This window comes from Danio rerio, chromosome 3 (assembly GCF_052040795.2).
Source record: "Danio rerio strain M-AB ecotype USA chromosome 3, GRCz13ab, whole genome shotgun sequence".
Taxonomy (NCBI): Eukaryota; Metazoa; Chordata; class Actinopteri; order Cypriniformes; family Danionidae; genus Danio; species Danio rerio.
This window is the reverse complement of record NC_141023.1, coordinates 10,943,999-10,961,238: the sequence shown is the minus strand read 5'-3', so window position 1 is coordinate 10,961,238 and position 17,240 is coordinate 10,943,999. Positions and strand designations below refer to the sequence as shown.

General features: G+C 38.0%; 1 protein-coding gene and 1 long non-coding RNA gene across 5 annotated transcripts in view; both read left to right on the top strand.

Annotated features, from left to right (window-relative positions):
- Positions 1-1,508: 1,508 nt before the first annotated feature.
- On the top strand, positions 1,509-9,694 carry LOC141381145 (uncharacterized). Its single transcript, XR_015480437.1, has 3 exons — positions 1,509-2,063; positions 4,014-4,132; positions 9,028-9,694. It is a non-coding gene; the product is annotated as an uncharacterized LOC141381145 (long non-coding RNA).
- A 1,481-nt stretch (positions 9,695-11,175) lies between these two features.
- The window catches only part of adcy9b (adenylate cyclase 9b), a 147,118-nt gene continuing 141,053 nt past the window's right edge, over positions 11,176-17,240 (top strand). The window contains exons 1-3 of one of the 4 annotated variants that reach the window (XM_087243907.1): positions 11,176-11,733; positions 11,833-11,895; positions 12,050-14,318. In XM_087243907.1, coding sequence (XP_087100033.1) covers positions 12,527-14,318 — 1,792 coding nt within the window. In that variant the 5' untranslated portion in view covers positions 11,176-11,733; positions 11,833-11,895; positions 12,050-12,526. Of the gene's footprint in view, positions 14,319-17,240 lie in introns of all 4 variants that reach the window. The other 3 variants (XM_087243905.1, XM_087243906.1, XM_087243904.1) reach the window with 3 other exon arrangements.

Here is a 17,240-nt window from a genome sequence, read left to right as displayed (position 1 = left end):
TGGATGACTCGACGGCAGCCATTTTGCGCCAGACCGCACACCACACACCAGCTGATTGGTGGAGAGGAGACAGAGTGATGAAGCCAATTATGATATGGGCTACGTCCGAAACCGCCTTCTACTCAGTAGGTACTGCATTTGAATGTAAACGTACTACTCGGCCGTTAGAAAAGTACATTCTATACAGTATGAATGTGGAAAGTATGAATGGAATTCGGACGTACTACATCCGCCATTTTGACATAGTCACGTGAAGTACCTGCGTCATTTGCGTCGCTTAACTCCCATTCATGAATTCGCTAGCGGGGCCTCATGGGATAGCGCAGCGTGCATGGGATGCCCACTTCAGATTCTCGCCGGAAGTAGTAAGTCATCCGGGTACTTTTTGCATACTGTTTTTGAATTCGGACATACTACTCGGCTCGCATACTGATTTTAGCGTACTGTATAGTACAGGCCCGTGCAGGGACAGTCCAAAGGGCAGTTGCAGGCTAAATTTTTTGAAGAGCGGGGGGTGGGGGGTTGTCGCGCACGTTCTGATCAGCTGTGTTGCCGCGCGCCTACTGAAGGGCGGGACAGAGGTTGTGTCGTGTCGCGAGGGCACTTTTGATCTTTTTTGAAGGGCACTTTCTATCCAAGACTAAAAAGAGCATGTGCACTGGACAGGTTGAGCCCTATGTGTGTACGTGCCTGGTATAGTATGGAAGTATGCAGTTTCGGACGCAGCCATGGGGATGGTTAGGAGGCCATGATGGAGAGAGGCCAGTGGGCAATTTTGGCCAGGATGCCGGGGTTAAACCCCCTTTTTTTTTTTAAAGGACATCCTTGGATTTTTAACGATCACAGAGAGTCAGGACCTCGGTTTAACGTCTCATTCGAAAGACAAATGTTATATGTTATATATGTTTTGTTAGAATGCTGCTCTGTGAACACACAACATTTTATTTTAAAGTGTTTTCCTGTTATCTTTAAAACCAAACCGGAAATTGTGAATGTGTGGTCCTAAACATGGCCAGACAGGATGCTTTCTGTGTCACTAAATAGCTAGCTTATTTCTATGATAACATGTATTTAAGTCACCAAAATCAATGTGTTCAAATGGCTTTTGGATATTTCAATTAAAAAAAAAACATTGTTCTTTTGAACTCTGCTAAAAAATCCAGCTTAAACCAGTCTAGGCTGGTTGGCTGGTTTTAGCTGGTCAACCTGGCTGGTTTTAGCTGGATTTAGCTGGTCATCTCCCAGCCTAACCAGCTAAGACCAGGCTGGAAATGGCTGAAAACCAGCCTGGAAGTGGCCAAAACCCCTCTAAAACCAGCCTGGTTGACCAGCTAAAACCAGCCAACCAGCCTAGGCTGGTTTAAGCTGGATTTTTCAGCAGGGAAGATGTGCGCACATCCTGAAATCTGATAGCAGATAGCAAACACCCCTCACGTCTCCCTTTGATGGTGTAAGTGTTTTTAGGGTGCTTTCACACTAGCACTTTTGGTCCGCACCCGGGTTCGTTTGACGTCAGGACTGAGCCAGGGCGTGCAAAAACCGGGTGATACACAGTGATGTGACGTCTGCTTGTCTCCTCAAAAAACAGCTTCTGCAGACACTGTGTGATGTTTAGAAAGTTTATAATGTTTTTGCAGATGGACGCGAGTCGCTTTCTGTACGTCCAAAACCAAAAGCTTCAGGAAAAGCAGAATGACCGCGATGTGCGGATGTCTTTACATTTCGGCGCTTGCTTTCGTGATCGTCACCTAGCAACGGCCGTAAACAAAACAGCAGCTCGATGACGCAAGCGTACCGGGGTTCAGAAGGAAAAAAGACGGTGTGAACACAAACCAACCGAGGATGTGGCAAGGGGAGACAATCAAACAATTGAACCAAGTGTGAAAGCACCCAAAATGCTGCCACACTGAGGATTTCTCGAGACTAATAAAATAAAAACAGGCTTTTTGAACAGTTTAAACTAGTGTCCACATATGTGTAGGAATCTGCTGTGGCGGTATTTGTCCACCACAATCACTGGAGACATCGATCATCGCGAAGACAAAACTCCACATAATCTTGAGGTGAGAAAGATTTTGGTACAAATAGTTTTTTTTTTTTTTTTACAACATAGGCTATGTTGAATAAAAAGTGAATATGGGATAAAAATCATGCATTAGGCAACACATTAGTCATGAAACAGTGGACGTTTAACATGTAAACACATCCTTAAACTGAGATTGTTCGGCTGACGTTATAGCGTTAGCGTTGCTGTTTAATGTAAACTTGACATGTGTATATCTTTTGACACATTTCTTCAGTTAAATTGTATTTTTGGCACATTTTTACGCACATTTTGTGTTTTAATGGTAACTTAAAATGTAAACCAAGTGGTTACAATGCCAATTAAAGGGTTTTAATGGGGAAAAATAATTTGGGATGCTGCTAACTAACAAGTTTCCAACTCTGGCGGCTGGCCCGCCCTCGAGATACATCTTCCCGCCCACTATAGCTCGGACACACCTGAATAATTAGCTCATCAAGGTCTGACCTACTTGGATGTTATAGGCTGATGAGTTTGATTAAGGTTGGTGTTAAACTCGGCAGGAAAATGTATCGCACGGCAGCTGTTTGCCAATATTTAAAGGGATAGTTCACTTAAAAAAGGAAAATTATCATTTATGCTCCCTCTATAAGTTTCTTTCTTCTGTTGAACACAAAAATACATATACTGAAGAATGCAAGTTGCTGGAACCCTTTGACTTCCTTTGTATTTTTTTCCCTACTATTAGGAAGTCAGTGGGTGCCAGCTAGAGCATTCTACAAATTATCTTCTTTTCTGTTCAAAACAAGAAAGAAACAAGTAGAGGGGGAGTAAATTATGACATAATTTTCATTTTTGAATGGACTATCTCTTTAAATATATTTGTATGTTTTATATTAGTTTTTAACGTAATGGAAAAACAAAATGTAATTAAATGATAATGTCATGAATATGCTATTAAGTGCATGAAATCATCAACATTTACCAACTGTTCAGTGTGATTGAAGTACCTTTATTCAGTGCATTTGGCAACAAAGAACCAAATTTTACGCCATTGTTGTAGGAAATGCAGCTTTTATAACACATTCCCCATTTTACCCTTGATTTCATCATTGATTTTCAATGATTACCTTACAAGGTATGTCCATGAGATCCTGATGGAGAACATCTCAAGCACAGTTTCACTTTTAAACTACTTCCATGGAGATATATTTAGTAAACTTCTAAAGTCAAAACTCAATATCTGATTGGTAATATGCTTTCCTAAGCTCCTTAAAGGTAATTTTCTTAATATTAAGATTTTTTTCAACCATCAGTTTGCAGATATTTAAATAGTTGTTGCTAAAGCTTATTTATTCAGCTTTCAGATGTATAAATACCAATTTCTATAAACTGACACTTACTTTATTACTGGTTTTGTGGTCCAGGGAAAAAAATTGTAACCAAAAATATAGATTTTATATTGTTTTTAGGGTGGCACGGTGGCTCAGTGGTTAGCACTGTCGTCTCACAGCAAAAAGGTCACTGGTTCAATTCCTGCCTGGATCAGTAGGCATTTCTGTGTGAAGTTTGAATGTTCTCCCCGTGTTGGCGTGAGTTTCCCCCTCAGTCCAAACACGTGCTCTAGGTGAATTGGGTAAGCTAAATTGTCCATAGTATGTTTGTGTGAATGAGAGTGTATGGGTGTTTCCCAGTGATGGGTTGCGGCTGGAAGGCCATCTGCTGCGTAAAAACATATGCTGGATAAGTTGGTGGTTCATTCTGCTGTGGCGATCCCTGATTATTAGAGGCACTAAGCCGAAAAGAAAATGAATAAATCTTGCACAGATGACAACACAGGCCCATTGTGGATATACCCTGTCTACGTTTTTGGTGAGTGCGAATTATGTAGCCAGAGGTATGTCTGGCTACATTTATTCTTTAAGACAAATGCTTTGACGGCTTCAGTTCATTATAGCGCTACCAGCTGACCGCTTATACCTCCCTACAGACGGCTTTTCCAGTGTTACCAGTTTGCCCAGCGGCTCACTGCGTACGTTGGCATACTTAGGAGTTGCCTTACGATGACAACCCAGTTCCAGTTCGATGAAGAATGGTTCCAGAAACCAGGTAAAACAAAAGCAAAAAATAATGTACCATATTGTAGCACAGAAAATGTGGTTACATCACGTGGCCGCAATTGCTTTTCTTTCTAAAATCATTTATAGTTCATATGAATAAATAAATAAATAATGAGGCTATTTATTAAAAAAATGAAGTTTAATACTTATTATTTATTAGGAAATGAAAAAATCATACTTTAATCATAATAATATTAACAATATTAATGATAATGATTATTTTTAAGTAGGACATTGTTTATTTATTTATCTATTTATTTATTTATTTATTTATTAAAGTCTGCTTTTACAATGTGACACATTCAAACCACTGCAGAAATGTTCTAACCAATAGGCACATGTCATAAACAGTAGGCTACAGACACATTTCTTCATAAGTAGCCTACTATAAATTAAAAGCATTAGCGTATGCTATATGTTTTGTTTTCACAAGCGAAATTCCGCTTTAAAATAATAGGTCACCTATAGCTTTCGTCTTGAACCACGGCTGTGTTCTAAATGGCATAAATGTTTTCAAAGTGCTCTATAAAGGGAGCACAATTGTGAATATGAAGATCGCTCAAACTAAACTGTGAAAATACTTTGAAGGCAAATCACACCTAAGAGAGATGACCTTCATGTTTTTTTATCATTCCAAGTTTAAATGTTTGGAACGTTTAAAATGAACAGGACATAGGGGTGATAACTGGGAATAGAACACAGCCAGGAACTATGTTTCTAAATACAGCTCTAGAGGTTCAATTGCAAGCGTACAAGTTTGCGAATGTTCGTTGGAATGATGGATTTGGTAAACACCAAATTAACGAACTATGCTTGTAACGACGGAACTTGCGACCTTAGTTGGCTAATGATGGTCGGCTGAGGTGTATATTGCTCCCTCTGGTGGATTTACACAAGCAGAAAAATTTGAGATCATGTATCAGATCAATGTACACAGCGACCTCAAGCGGATTTGCAAAAACAAAAACTGCAAGCAGACATACCTAAGGTTATGTATTTCGCTTTCCCCAAAAATGTAGACCTGAGTACATATCCGCAATGAGCCTTGGTTGACCGATGAATAGTTTGCCACAATGTGAGCTATGGTTAGTTTTAATTTTTATGTGTACTTTAATGAACAGATTGCCAATCAAGTAAAATGTTCTCATTGTGTGTCCCGGATGAGTGTCAAACACATTAAGCAATGAATGTAGCAGCTCATTTTTCTGCAGCAGCGCTCTAGTAGTCACAAATGTGCAATATGAAGGTCTGTCTGTCGCATCGAGTACCAGAATGAAGCCAGCGTCCCGTCGCCAAACAATATTAATCTTAATGAGTTAATCATGGCCTGGGTGAGGACACGGCCCAGCGATCACATATTTCAAAACAGACTGCGCTGTATTCCCCTGGGAGCGAGGGAAGCCCCTACAACATCATCAGGGAGAGTGTGAAGTCTCACACACACACACACACATTTGAGACGGCGGGCTGAAGTTTGCCTGTGATTGGAGAGCAGGTCTGGAAACTGCATTGCAGCAGCTCGTGGGTCGGTCGTGACTCCTGCTGCTCAAAGGGAGGTTTGCGAGTGTAACATGTTCAAAGGGAACGCTGTTTCTCAAGGCCGTCCCCTCAGGAATGCATTTCTGAAAGATAGAGACAGATTGGGGGGAATCTCGCTGAATGGATGTCTGGGTTGCAATTCACACCCCAAAATTATCAAAGTCATATTTCTGCTCAAAACTGAAAATTCTGACACAGTTTACTGACTTGTTCCAAACCTGTTTGAGCTTCTTTCTCCTGTTGAATGTTAAATAAGATATTTTGAAGAATGCTGGTAGCTGGCACCTATTGACTTCCATTGTATTTTAATTTAGTTGGTGAACACTGAAAGAATGCCTGGGTTACATTGCATTTCGATATTTTGTTTTTCTGCAATAAATATTGTGATTTATACAACAGTTCTGTCTGGTTCTCGAATCTGATTGGCTGATTGCCATGCGATATTCTGCAATATCAGCACTGGTACAGCCTCTTCACCCTTGTGTATTACTCCGCCCACATAGAGTGACAGCAGATCAATAAACTCAGTACAGTTTGACAAATATTGCAGCTGTTGGGCAACGTCAGAGGCGTTGCTGGACATAACAAAAAAATTATATATATATATATATATATATATATATATATATATATATATATATATATATAAAGGGCTCGAAACTGCGGCTGAAATTGAATCTGTGTGACCTCATAATATATTTGGGAGCATTTGTGCGATTGCATATAATGGTTGTAGTGTGACCTGTTTGATTTTTTTTTTTTTAAAAAGTGCTGAATCGCTCTTCCTTTCCCTGGTTCATATTAGCTGTCAATCACTCTAGGCTTTCCGCTGTCAGATGACAAGGAGCTTTTGTAAACACGGGAAATGCAAATGGCTGAAAACAACTCAGGTTTGCGGTGAATGCTGATCTGCCAGCCGAGATCAATCGAGTGTTTTTGGAGAAGGTACGCGAATCTCGATGCGTTGCGTTCACTGCGTGTTCAGCACAAATGTCCACTAAATGCAAAATCTAACACTGCACACATCTTCGCCAAAGAAGCTCGCCTCTACTAAGTTTCTAACTGAAACTGCGGCTCATAACAAGGAGCGGTATTGCGCCGGTCGTCATCGCAAGAATCCTGCTCTGCCCCGCTTATATATTGGGTCGGCTGACTCGCCTGCTTTATTTCACGAACACAGAAAAATGTAAATCAGCTCAAAACAAGAGCATTTAAAATGAAACCAACCCAAGCCAAAACCATTAAAGAGTGGCAGAAGTGAGACTTTTCTTCCTTTCTTTTGTTTATAATTTCTTGATGTTTATTATTTTGCTATTTAGTTACTGATTACTGGCACATTCAAGACAGCGTTGGTATTATCATCATCATCATTATTAATATTTTATAATTATTTTTCATTCATTTTGGAATTATTGCACAAATATCAGTAAGTCATTTCTGCAATAGTTAGATAGTTGTTTCTGGTTTTTGTTAGTTCTAATTGATGTTGTTTTTACATTTAATAAATCCCTTAATATTCAATTTGCAGTAGTGCTCATTCATTTTGGTGGGTGTTTCTAATTAAGTTGGGAGCACTGGTGCTACCAAGTAAAAAAGTTAATTTCGAGCCCTGATATATATATATATATATATATATATATATATATATATATATATATATATATATATATATATATATATATATATATATAGGTTCGTATAGCCAGCCAATAAAAGGGATGGTTCTTTTTTTTTTTCTTAGATATTCAAGGTTTAAATGCTGCATTTAAGTGACATTTTTAGCACTAATTTGTACTAGATTAGCTTGTCGGATGGTTATCATTACCACACTTTTTGATGGAACAAAAATACTTCCTACATGTTTGTCAAAGTGCTTATCATACTTTTTTTTTGTTTACAGAAATTTGTTTAATTACAAGTTGTAGTGTAATGAGATTAGAATTTTAGAAATTAAAAAATACTTATTTTAAATGCTCATTTATTATCATCCATCATAAAAAAAAAAAAAAAGTTTTTAATTAAAAACCAGCTCATTTTGTCAGTCAGAATTTGTCCATTTAAATAATAAAAGCCTTCTTAAAAGCCTTTTTCTTCGATTGGTTATTTTCACAATTTGGCATACTGTCAAAAATGGGACAAATGAGCTCATATAGGGGCCAAATTCTGGACTATGTCAGAAGGGGGGTGGGTCTTTCAAAGTCAAGGAGGTAAGGCTTAATAACATAAATATTTTTTAAGAGATCTTAGCCTCTCACTCCAGTTTTCCAGTCACATTTAGAATTGATTTCTGTTATTTATTTAGAATTGTAAAAATAATCAGATTAATATTTATTTTTACTAAATAAGTAAAATATAAATATATGTTTTTGGGGTAGTGGGGCGTGACCATTGTCTAGCGACACCCCTGGGGGTTACTTTAAGGGTAATATGTAGTGATGTATAGTGAAATTTTAGTAACATTTCAGTTTGTTTGTATGCTGTCTGAATTGTTTGTTTGAGACAATTACATGTGTTCTAATGGGAGCAATAAAAAGTCAACCACAGTTTCTATATGTTGTATTTTTATTTTTTTGGCTTGAGGTGGGGGGGAGGTTTAGCTGGATATGGGGTGGTTCACCCAGGGTGCCATTTAAACTAGAACTGCCACTGAACATTAGTGAATGAGCGGAGAGTACATTACTGTAATGTACATAGCTAATTCGTGAAGTCTTTATATTTCATTGTAATGTTTGCGGTGCCGTTTTTGAAGATTAGATACAGTTGAAGTCATAATTATTAGCCCCTCTGTTTAGTTTTTCCCAATTTCTGTTTAACGAAGAACAGATTTTTTTTCTCAACACATTTCTAACCATAATAGTTTTAATAACTCATTTCTAATAACTGATTTATTTTATCTTTGCCATGATGACAGTGAATAATATTGTACTAGATATTTTTTAAGACACTTGTATACAGCTTAAAGTGACATTTAAAGGCTTAACTAGGTTAATTAGGATAACTAGGCAGGTTAGGGTAATTAGGCAAGTTATTGTATAACGATGATTTGTTCTGTAGACTATCATAAGAAATAAATTAAAGGGGCTAATAATTTTGACTCTAAAATGGCATTTAAAAAAATAATAACTGCTGTTATTCTAGCCGGAATAAAACAAATAAGACTTTCTCCAGAAGTAAAAACATTATCAGACATACTGTGAAAATTTCCTGAATCTGTTAAACATCATTTGGGAAATATTTAAAAAAGAAAAAAAATTAAAAGGGGTAATAATTCTGATTTCAACTGTACATTGTTTGCAAACCTTATGAAAATTGATTAAATCCAATCTGAATCATTTTTTTCTCCAGGGGTATGTCCAGGAATCCCCTTCAAAACAATCTCTGGAAGGTTTTCTGCATTCAAAACAACATAATCACTTTGATTCAGCGCAGTACAGCTGAGCGGAAAAGAGACTCCATTAATTAAAACATGCGGATTAAAGACTTATGGTTTATTTTGGGAATCGTTTCATAAACTGGGATCAACATTTAATTACAAAATTGGTGGATTTGGCGAGCATTACGGAAAACACAGTGGAAAATGTTTAATAAACCCTTTAGCCACATGCAAACAGAACTGACCTGGAGAGCAAGAGAAGTCCGGTTATCAGGAATTTATTGAGTTAAAGTATTATCTGTCTGTCTGTCTGTCTGTCTATCTGTCTGTCTGTCTGTCTGTCTGTCTGTCTGTCTGTCTATCTATCTATCTATCTATCTATCTATCTATCTATCTATCTATCTATCTATCTATCTATCTATCTATCTACCTACCTACCTACCTACCTATCCTGTAAAAATTGCAGGGTTCCACACAATTCCTTCATGTTGTCACAGCACAAATCAAATATGTTAACTTGATCTTTTTCACAAATTTAAGTGGATTGAACACAAAACAATTAAGCTGTCCCAAAAAAACTTTAGAATTATGTTGTTTTAACTCATTTTAAATAAATACTTTGATCAAGAAGCAAAAGTTATTTTTGAGTGAATCTATCTGTGTCTGTCTATAAAAAATACTATAGTAATTTATGGTAAATACTGTAGTGTTTTTGAACCATAAAATAGTATGTGAATTAATCTGTTACACAGCAACTATGGTAACGTAAACAAATGTTCAAATGCTGTAGTTTTCTACAACTATTGGGTATATTATACTACAATATACCACAGTTTACTGTAGTAAAATCAAAAGTCTACTATAGTATTTATTAAATTTATCAGCTCATTATAAGTAATACACTGTAAAAAAATCCTGGTTCCTTAAATTTTTAAGCTGAATTAAATTAATTCTTTATGAGTGCATTGAACTTTTGCTAAACTGACTTAAATTAGCTTGCGTAACTAAGTTAGAACATGATTAGCTTAGTTCAATAAATTACAATGAGCTAAAAGCATATGCTGTCATGGCTAATTGATTAGATAATGTTTTACAATGTGTTATAACATGCATTAATTCATAAGTTTAGATATTAAAATATATACAGTATAATACAACTTCATGGTTCACTATTTTATTGTACTGTATACTATGAATTACTATAGTATTTTTCATGTGGGTAACTGTCTACGCACATAAAAAAATACTATAGTAATTCATAGTAAATACTTATACGTTTTTGAACCATAATATAGTAAAGAACTTGAATTAATCTGTTTGCAGTTATTATATAGTTGCTAACATATACAGTAACAAATACAGTATAATACATTTTACTATAGTATAGTTCAAAAACATTAGTATTTACTATGTTTTACTATAGTAATTTTTCATGTGAGAGTCTATCTATCTATCTATCTATATATCTATCTATCTATCTATCTATCTATCTATCTATCTATCTATCTATCTATCTATCTATCTATCTATCTATCTATCTATCTATCTATCTATCTATCTATCTATCTATCTATCTATCTATCTACCTACCTACCTACCTACCTACCTACCTACCTACCTACCTACCTACCTACCTACCTACCTACCTACCTACCTATCTATCTATCTATCTATCTATCTATCTATCTATCTATCTATCTATCTATCTATCTATCTATCTATCTATCTATCTATCTATCTATCTATCTATCTATCTCTGTCTGTCTGTCTATAAAAAGCAATGAAACGAATCATGCAGACAGGGCGGAAAATGTGTTTAGATCAGCACGATGTCAACGCCAAATTGGCTCTGGTTGATTTCCTATTACTCTCGATATGACAGCTGTGTCTCCCCCTGCATTATACGTCATTGACTGGAACCCCCCAAAAACACCCACCCTCCCTTTCCGACTGCTCTCGGTTACGCGCGCCGGTACGTCGTGGACGCGCTCGGACGCGAACACTGCGGTTTGTTGGGAGTGCGTGCTCGCCACCCCTCTGTTGTTCTCTCTCCGGAGCGAGCACGCACGCGTTTATCCCCACCTCTCAATGTATTTCCAGCGTCTGGTGGACTTTTTTTTGCACAGACACCGCGTCGGATCGCGAATACAGATGGAGATCTCGGTGATGTCTGATGGCCACGCGCAAACGCACACTTTAAGTGCACTGTGATGCCCGCGAGACGCTGACATGTGTCAGGAGTGCCATGCTGTGTCCTGATGGAGAAAACAGAGGAACCGGCTGAGAAAGAGGTTTGTTTGGATGTCACTGGAGAAAGCTGCCCGTGGCAATGAGTCCTGAAGAGAAACCAAAGAGGCACTTTATCACTGCGAGTCTATGGAGAGAGAGAGAAGACTTTCAGTCTACGTTAAAGAAACGCAAACTTGACTAAATTCTGGCTACAGTGTGAATTCAGTTCTGATGCATTTAAGTTTTTGCGTGCATGACTTCAAGATAAACCTAAAATGACACTACAGTACTTTCGAGTGTATGGGAATATACTGGACATCACGCGTCTTGCATGATAAGTTTTGCAGCGTATTTAAACACGCGCATTCTTCGTGGTTTTTTCATCTCGTTACGCACGTTTTATTCGCAATAGGAGCCCCTGCGAGATCCGGAGTGGGAACTCAGGAAAGGTCGGTGCTCCAGTCAAGAGAATATTAACACGACAGGCCATTTTTTTGTGAGAAGACTGGTTGATTTTGACATCAGCACCCCCTCTGTCTTTTTGACAGGACGCGGAGTCCCCAAATGACCGCGAGTATGAGCATTACGTATCTACAGAACAAACGGAGGACGTAAGGCTTTGATTTATTTATTTTTTCCTGTAAAGCTAATAAAGTTAAAACACCTCACGTTATTTATGGACACTTTTGCACTGATCTAAGATACTCTTCTCCTGATAAAAGTTTGACTCTCTTTATTGTTTGATTATTGGATCAATACTTTTAGGACTTTATAGAGATGGATATGAGAAATGCCATCTTCAAGCATGCATGCTGGTAGTCTATTAAACGCAACAATATCCTTCTCGAAAACCAATGTAATGGCTCATTTATGGAGAAAATGGAGTCAGATTGGAGTTAAGAAGTTCCCTACGGAGTCAAAGCAAACAGTCTCTGACTTGAGTCTTTATTTCTGTGGTGTAACTTATGTAAGAACATTTTGATTTACTATAGTAGTCAGTTGAGATACTCCATGCGCCCTGGATAAATCTCTCTGACCCATGTGCGTCGAGAAGGACAGAGGAGAAGAGGAATGCGCTATTGACGTCATGAGGTGAAAACCTTACCTAAAATCCTGGAACTGTCTTAAGTAAACCGTTCGCCGTCAAGAGTCGTATGACTCAATTTCCATTTGTTTTCCCTCTTGATTGTTTTTCCATCTGTGCGCCGTTTATCTCAGCTCACATCTAGTCTAAGCAGAATTATGGCTTCTCCTCAGCATCTACTGTTTCACAACAGTGAAGCAAGCTGTGACTCCAGTGGCGATGGTGCCGTTTCTGTGCGCGTTAAACCGCACAAACAGCAGCGTGGGAGTTTTGGTGCCAGTGCCATGTGCAACCTCATCGGGGGCTCCAAACACTGCAAGTACAGCATCTCCTCCAGCTGTAGCTCTGGCGAATCTGCCATCCGCAAGCCGGTGGTCAAAAGCCTGCGCACTCAGAGGAAGATGCCACAGCTGTTCGAGAGGTCAGCTGGACACTTCTGGAACCCCAAGTTTGACTCCAACATCCTGGAGGAAGCCTGTCGCGAGCGCTGCTTCCCGCAGACGCGGAGGCGCTTCCGCTGTGTGTTGTTCTACCTGGCGGCTGCCAGCCTCCTTTGGGGGTTGTTCTTCATGGCTAACGCTAATCGATGTGAACGAACTGCCTTCTTATTGCCCACAGCCTCCTTCCTGCTCCTCTGTTGTGTCCTGTTTGTCTTCACGTTCACTCGCTTTTATGTTCACTGCTACAACCAAGCCTCCCTGTTGCTCATAGTCGTGACCTTTGCACTCACGCTTGCACCTCAGATCCAAACATCAGGCTTTAGTGACTTTAACGCTCCTCCTTTGAAGGATGAAGATGACGACTTCAGTGGTGCCGAGGATAAAAATCTGACATTCGAAGCCACCCAAAGTGGAGATCTAGTTACCCCGTGTTTGTCCCCAGTTGGTACCTTTTCTCTAGGTATGGAGGTGCTTTCGTTGCTCTACAGTTTCCTCCATGTCCGATTTTATGCTTCACTACTGCTTGGCCTGATCTACTCGGTGCTTTTTGAGACTCTTGGATGGATGCACTTGATTCAAGACAACAGGTGGAGCAACTCCACCGAGGAGCATTTGGAGACACTTTACTGGCTGATCCCTGGACGGGCTATTTTGCATGTGTGCGCCCACATCATCGGCATTCACCTTTTCATCATGTCTGAAGTGCGTTCCCGCAGCACGTTCCTCAAGGTCGGGCAGGCTATCATGCACGGGAAAGACTTGGAGGTGGAAAAGGCCCTGAAGGAGCGGATGATCCACTCGGTGATGCCTCGTAGGGTGGCTGATGAGCTTATGAAGCAGGGCGATGACGATAATGATAATTCGGTTAAACGCTACTCGACGGGAGCAGCGATTGCGGGAGCTTCCAGCCCCAAGAGCGCTAAACGCAAGAAGACTTCGATTCCTCGGGGGCAGATCATCTTTCGGCCTTTCAACATGAAGCGCATGGAGCCGGTCAGTATACTGTTTGCTGATATAGTGGGATTCACTAAGATGAGCGCCAACAAGTCAGCTCATGCCCTTGTGGGACTTCTTAATGACTTATTTGGGCGATTTGATCGCCTGTGCGAGCTTACATGCTGCGAGAAGATCAGCACTCTTGGGGATTGTTATTATTGCGTGGCAGGTTGTCCCGAACCAAGAGAGGACCATGCCTACTGTTGTGTGGAAATGGGGCTTGGGATGATTCAGGCCATTGAGCAGTTCTGCCAGGAAAAAAAGGAGATGGTGAACATGCGGGTTGGCATCCATACAGGCACCGTGCTCTGTGGCATCCTCGGCATGAAGCGCTTCAAATTCGATGTCTGGTCCAATGACGTAAACCTAGCCAATCTCATGGAGCAGTTGGGTGTTGCCGGGAAGGTTCACCTGTCGGAGGCTACGGACAAGTTCTTGGATGACCGCTACTTGCGAGAAGATGGCCGAGTCACAGAAAGGATTGGACCGAGTGTGGTTGCAGATCAACTTAAAGGTGAGATGCGCATTCCAGATGTACTTGAGCATGTGTGTTGTTGTTTAGACCTAGCTATGTTTCTGTTTACCTATTTTTATGCATGTTTTTAATTATCACCAGTGTTGTGTGTAATTAATTACAGAGTAACTAGGTACTGTAATTAGATTACTTTTCCACAGAAAAAGTAAGGGGCCGATCAACACCGAATGTGCTTTTTGCTTTGAGAGGTGACTTTTTTAAATGATTTACTAACGGCAGTGAGCGTTTCACACTCTGCTTATCTGTTCTGCGCGCCTCGTGTTTTAACCGCCTGCTGCAACTTGTGTTTTTGCCATTCAAACGAAAGCAGAGGTGGGGTTTCTGTTGAGGTGACAGCAGTGTTTGTGTTGTCAAGATGACTATGGAGACTTTTGAAGATGGAGGAGAGACTTGTGGTGGCTGATTTGAGTTACCCAAAGCTGTATGACTCACAAATCTTGAATTTTACCAATATCATCAGCAACGCTCGCACACAATACACAGCTGATTCAGTTATTGTTTAGTGACAAATCTAGTGGCCTTGCATCTTTGGAACATAAAAGTGTGTTAATGGTCAGGTAATTTAATTACAGTAACTCATTATGTACTTCTTTAAATACTGTACACAAATTCAACAGTTCTGGATCCATCAATTAAGAGAAGTGGAACTGATTGAACATGCTTGAGAATCAATGAACACAGAGTCTGAAATTCCTGTCAAAATTTGGTGTGTAATTATTGTGTCATTGCTTTGAAATGTTTTGTGATTTGATACATATAATGTTTCTAATTCTTAAAGCGTTACATCCCTTAATAAAGCTAAAAGGTCCTGTTTGGCTCAGATTTAAAGAATTAAAATTTCTATTGTCTATTTGGCATTGATATTTTAAACGCTGCTGGTCAAAAGTTTGGGGTCAGTTTTTTATTAATTTTTTTATATTCTTTTCATCAAGTTGCCATTTAATAAATGTAAAAAAAGGTCAGACTATTGTTAAATAAATATTTAAATATTTATATTATTTTATAATTTATATATATATATATATATATATATATATATACATATATATATATATATATATATATATATATATATATATATATATATATATATATATATATATATATACATATATATATATATACATATATATATATATATACATATATATATATATATATATATATATATATATATATATATATATATATATACATATATATATATATATACATATATATATATATATACATATATATATATATATATATATATATATATATATATATATATATATATATATATATATATATATATAAACATTTAAATAACTGCTTTCTTATTGTATGTAGTTTCAAATTAAATGATTACTCCAGCCATTAATGCTTTTATCACTGTGATATTAATAATAATATTAATAATAACAATAATAATTAATATTGGAGTGATTTTTGAGGGATCATATCACTCTGAAGGCTGGAATAATGTAGCTGAAATATCATCTTTAAAATCACTGCAATAAATGATTAAATCACATTATAAACTGCTGTTGGACGGGTATTTTATAGTGCAATAACATTTCACAGTTTTACCATTTGTACTGTATTTTTGATAAGATAAATGCGGCTTTGGTGAGCAGGAGAAGCTTATTTTAAAACATTTAAAAATCCTACTGACCCCAAACTCCTGACCAGTAGTGTATGAAGTGCATTTATGTGCTGAATTTTAAGTTGTGTCGAGTCAAGTAATTTAAAAACTTATTAGGTAACCGAGTTACTTTTCAGACACCGTAAATAATAATGCAATTTAAATACAATTTTAATGATGTAATTAGTAATTAATTACATTTTTGAAGTAACTTACCCAGCACCAATTATCACATTAATAAATGCTTAATGGAATCGCCAAGGTGTTCATAAATTTTGAAATTGGGTTGGATAATCTTTTTATCAAATTAGTTAATCACCGTAAACTACGATGGAAACACAAATGCCACCTCACGTTCATTGTTTCATTCTAGTACTCTGAAGCACAAGTAATCCGGTTGTCGTGAGGTATTAGTGACGTATGGAATACTGTTTCCGGGTCCAATTCGCTACTCCTTTAAATAGAGAAAATATTCGTTTATGGCCACTTTTTAGCCCTATGACATTTTCTATAAAATCATGGTGTACACTAATACAGTCTCTGGGCTTGCTGCATCACAAATACCAAAATTTTTACAACTTATTAAAAAAATGAATTAGGCATGTTTGTATATATTGCTATCATGATTTTAGAAAGTATTACATCGCTTTGTAAACGTTTGTTATTACCATTTGATAAGTCTGCCTATACAGTTTGATATAGCGCTTGGACCCGGAAGCCGCTTCACGTGATGTCACACTTAACAAGTGGATTAGTGTCATCACATTACTGGAATTAGATACCAATCGGTACTCAAATTAAAAAAAATGTCCATTTCCCGCTAACATTTGAGCGCGCTCTTAAACAGAGCTGATTTGCCATTGTGTTCATGTGCTCAACAGAAATTGCCGTGAGGGTAAACAGAGGTGAGTTCAGTGAACTGATGACCTCTACAGCCAATCACAGTCATTTCTGTTGAGCATGGCATTTCTGTGAACGCAATGGCAAGTCAGCGCTGTTTAAAAACGTGCTCAACATCGCTCAAATGTTAGCAGGAAATGGACACTGGAAATTTAAAATTTTAGCACCGATTGGTATCAAATTCCAGTAAGTAATTTATTAAATAAGAAAAAGGCCCACAGTGGCGTCTCCTAACCTGCAAATTCCACTTCTGATATTTGCCGTCAGTTCATCAGGATGTGACTATTTTGTTCTTTTGGACTCACTGGTTGGAAACGCTGCTTTATTCACAAATGTTTAATGCGATAATCCAGAAGTTTAATGCCATATTTGGA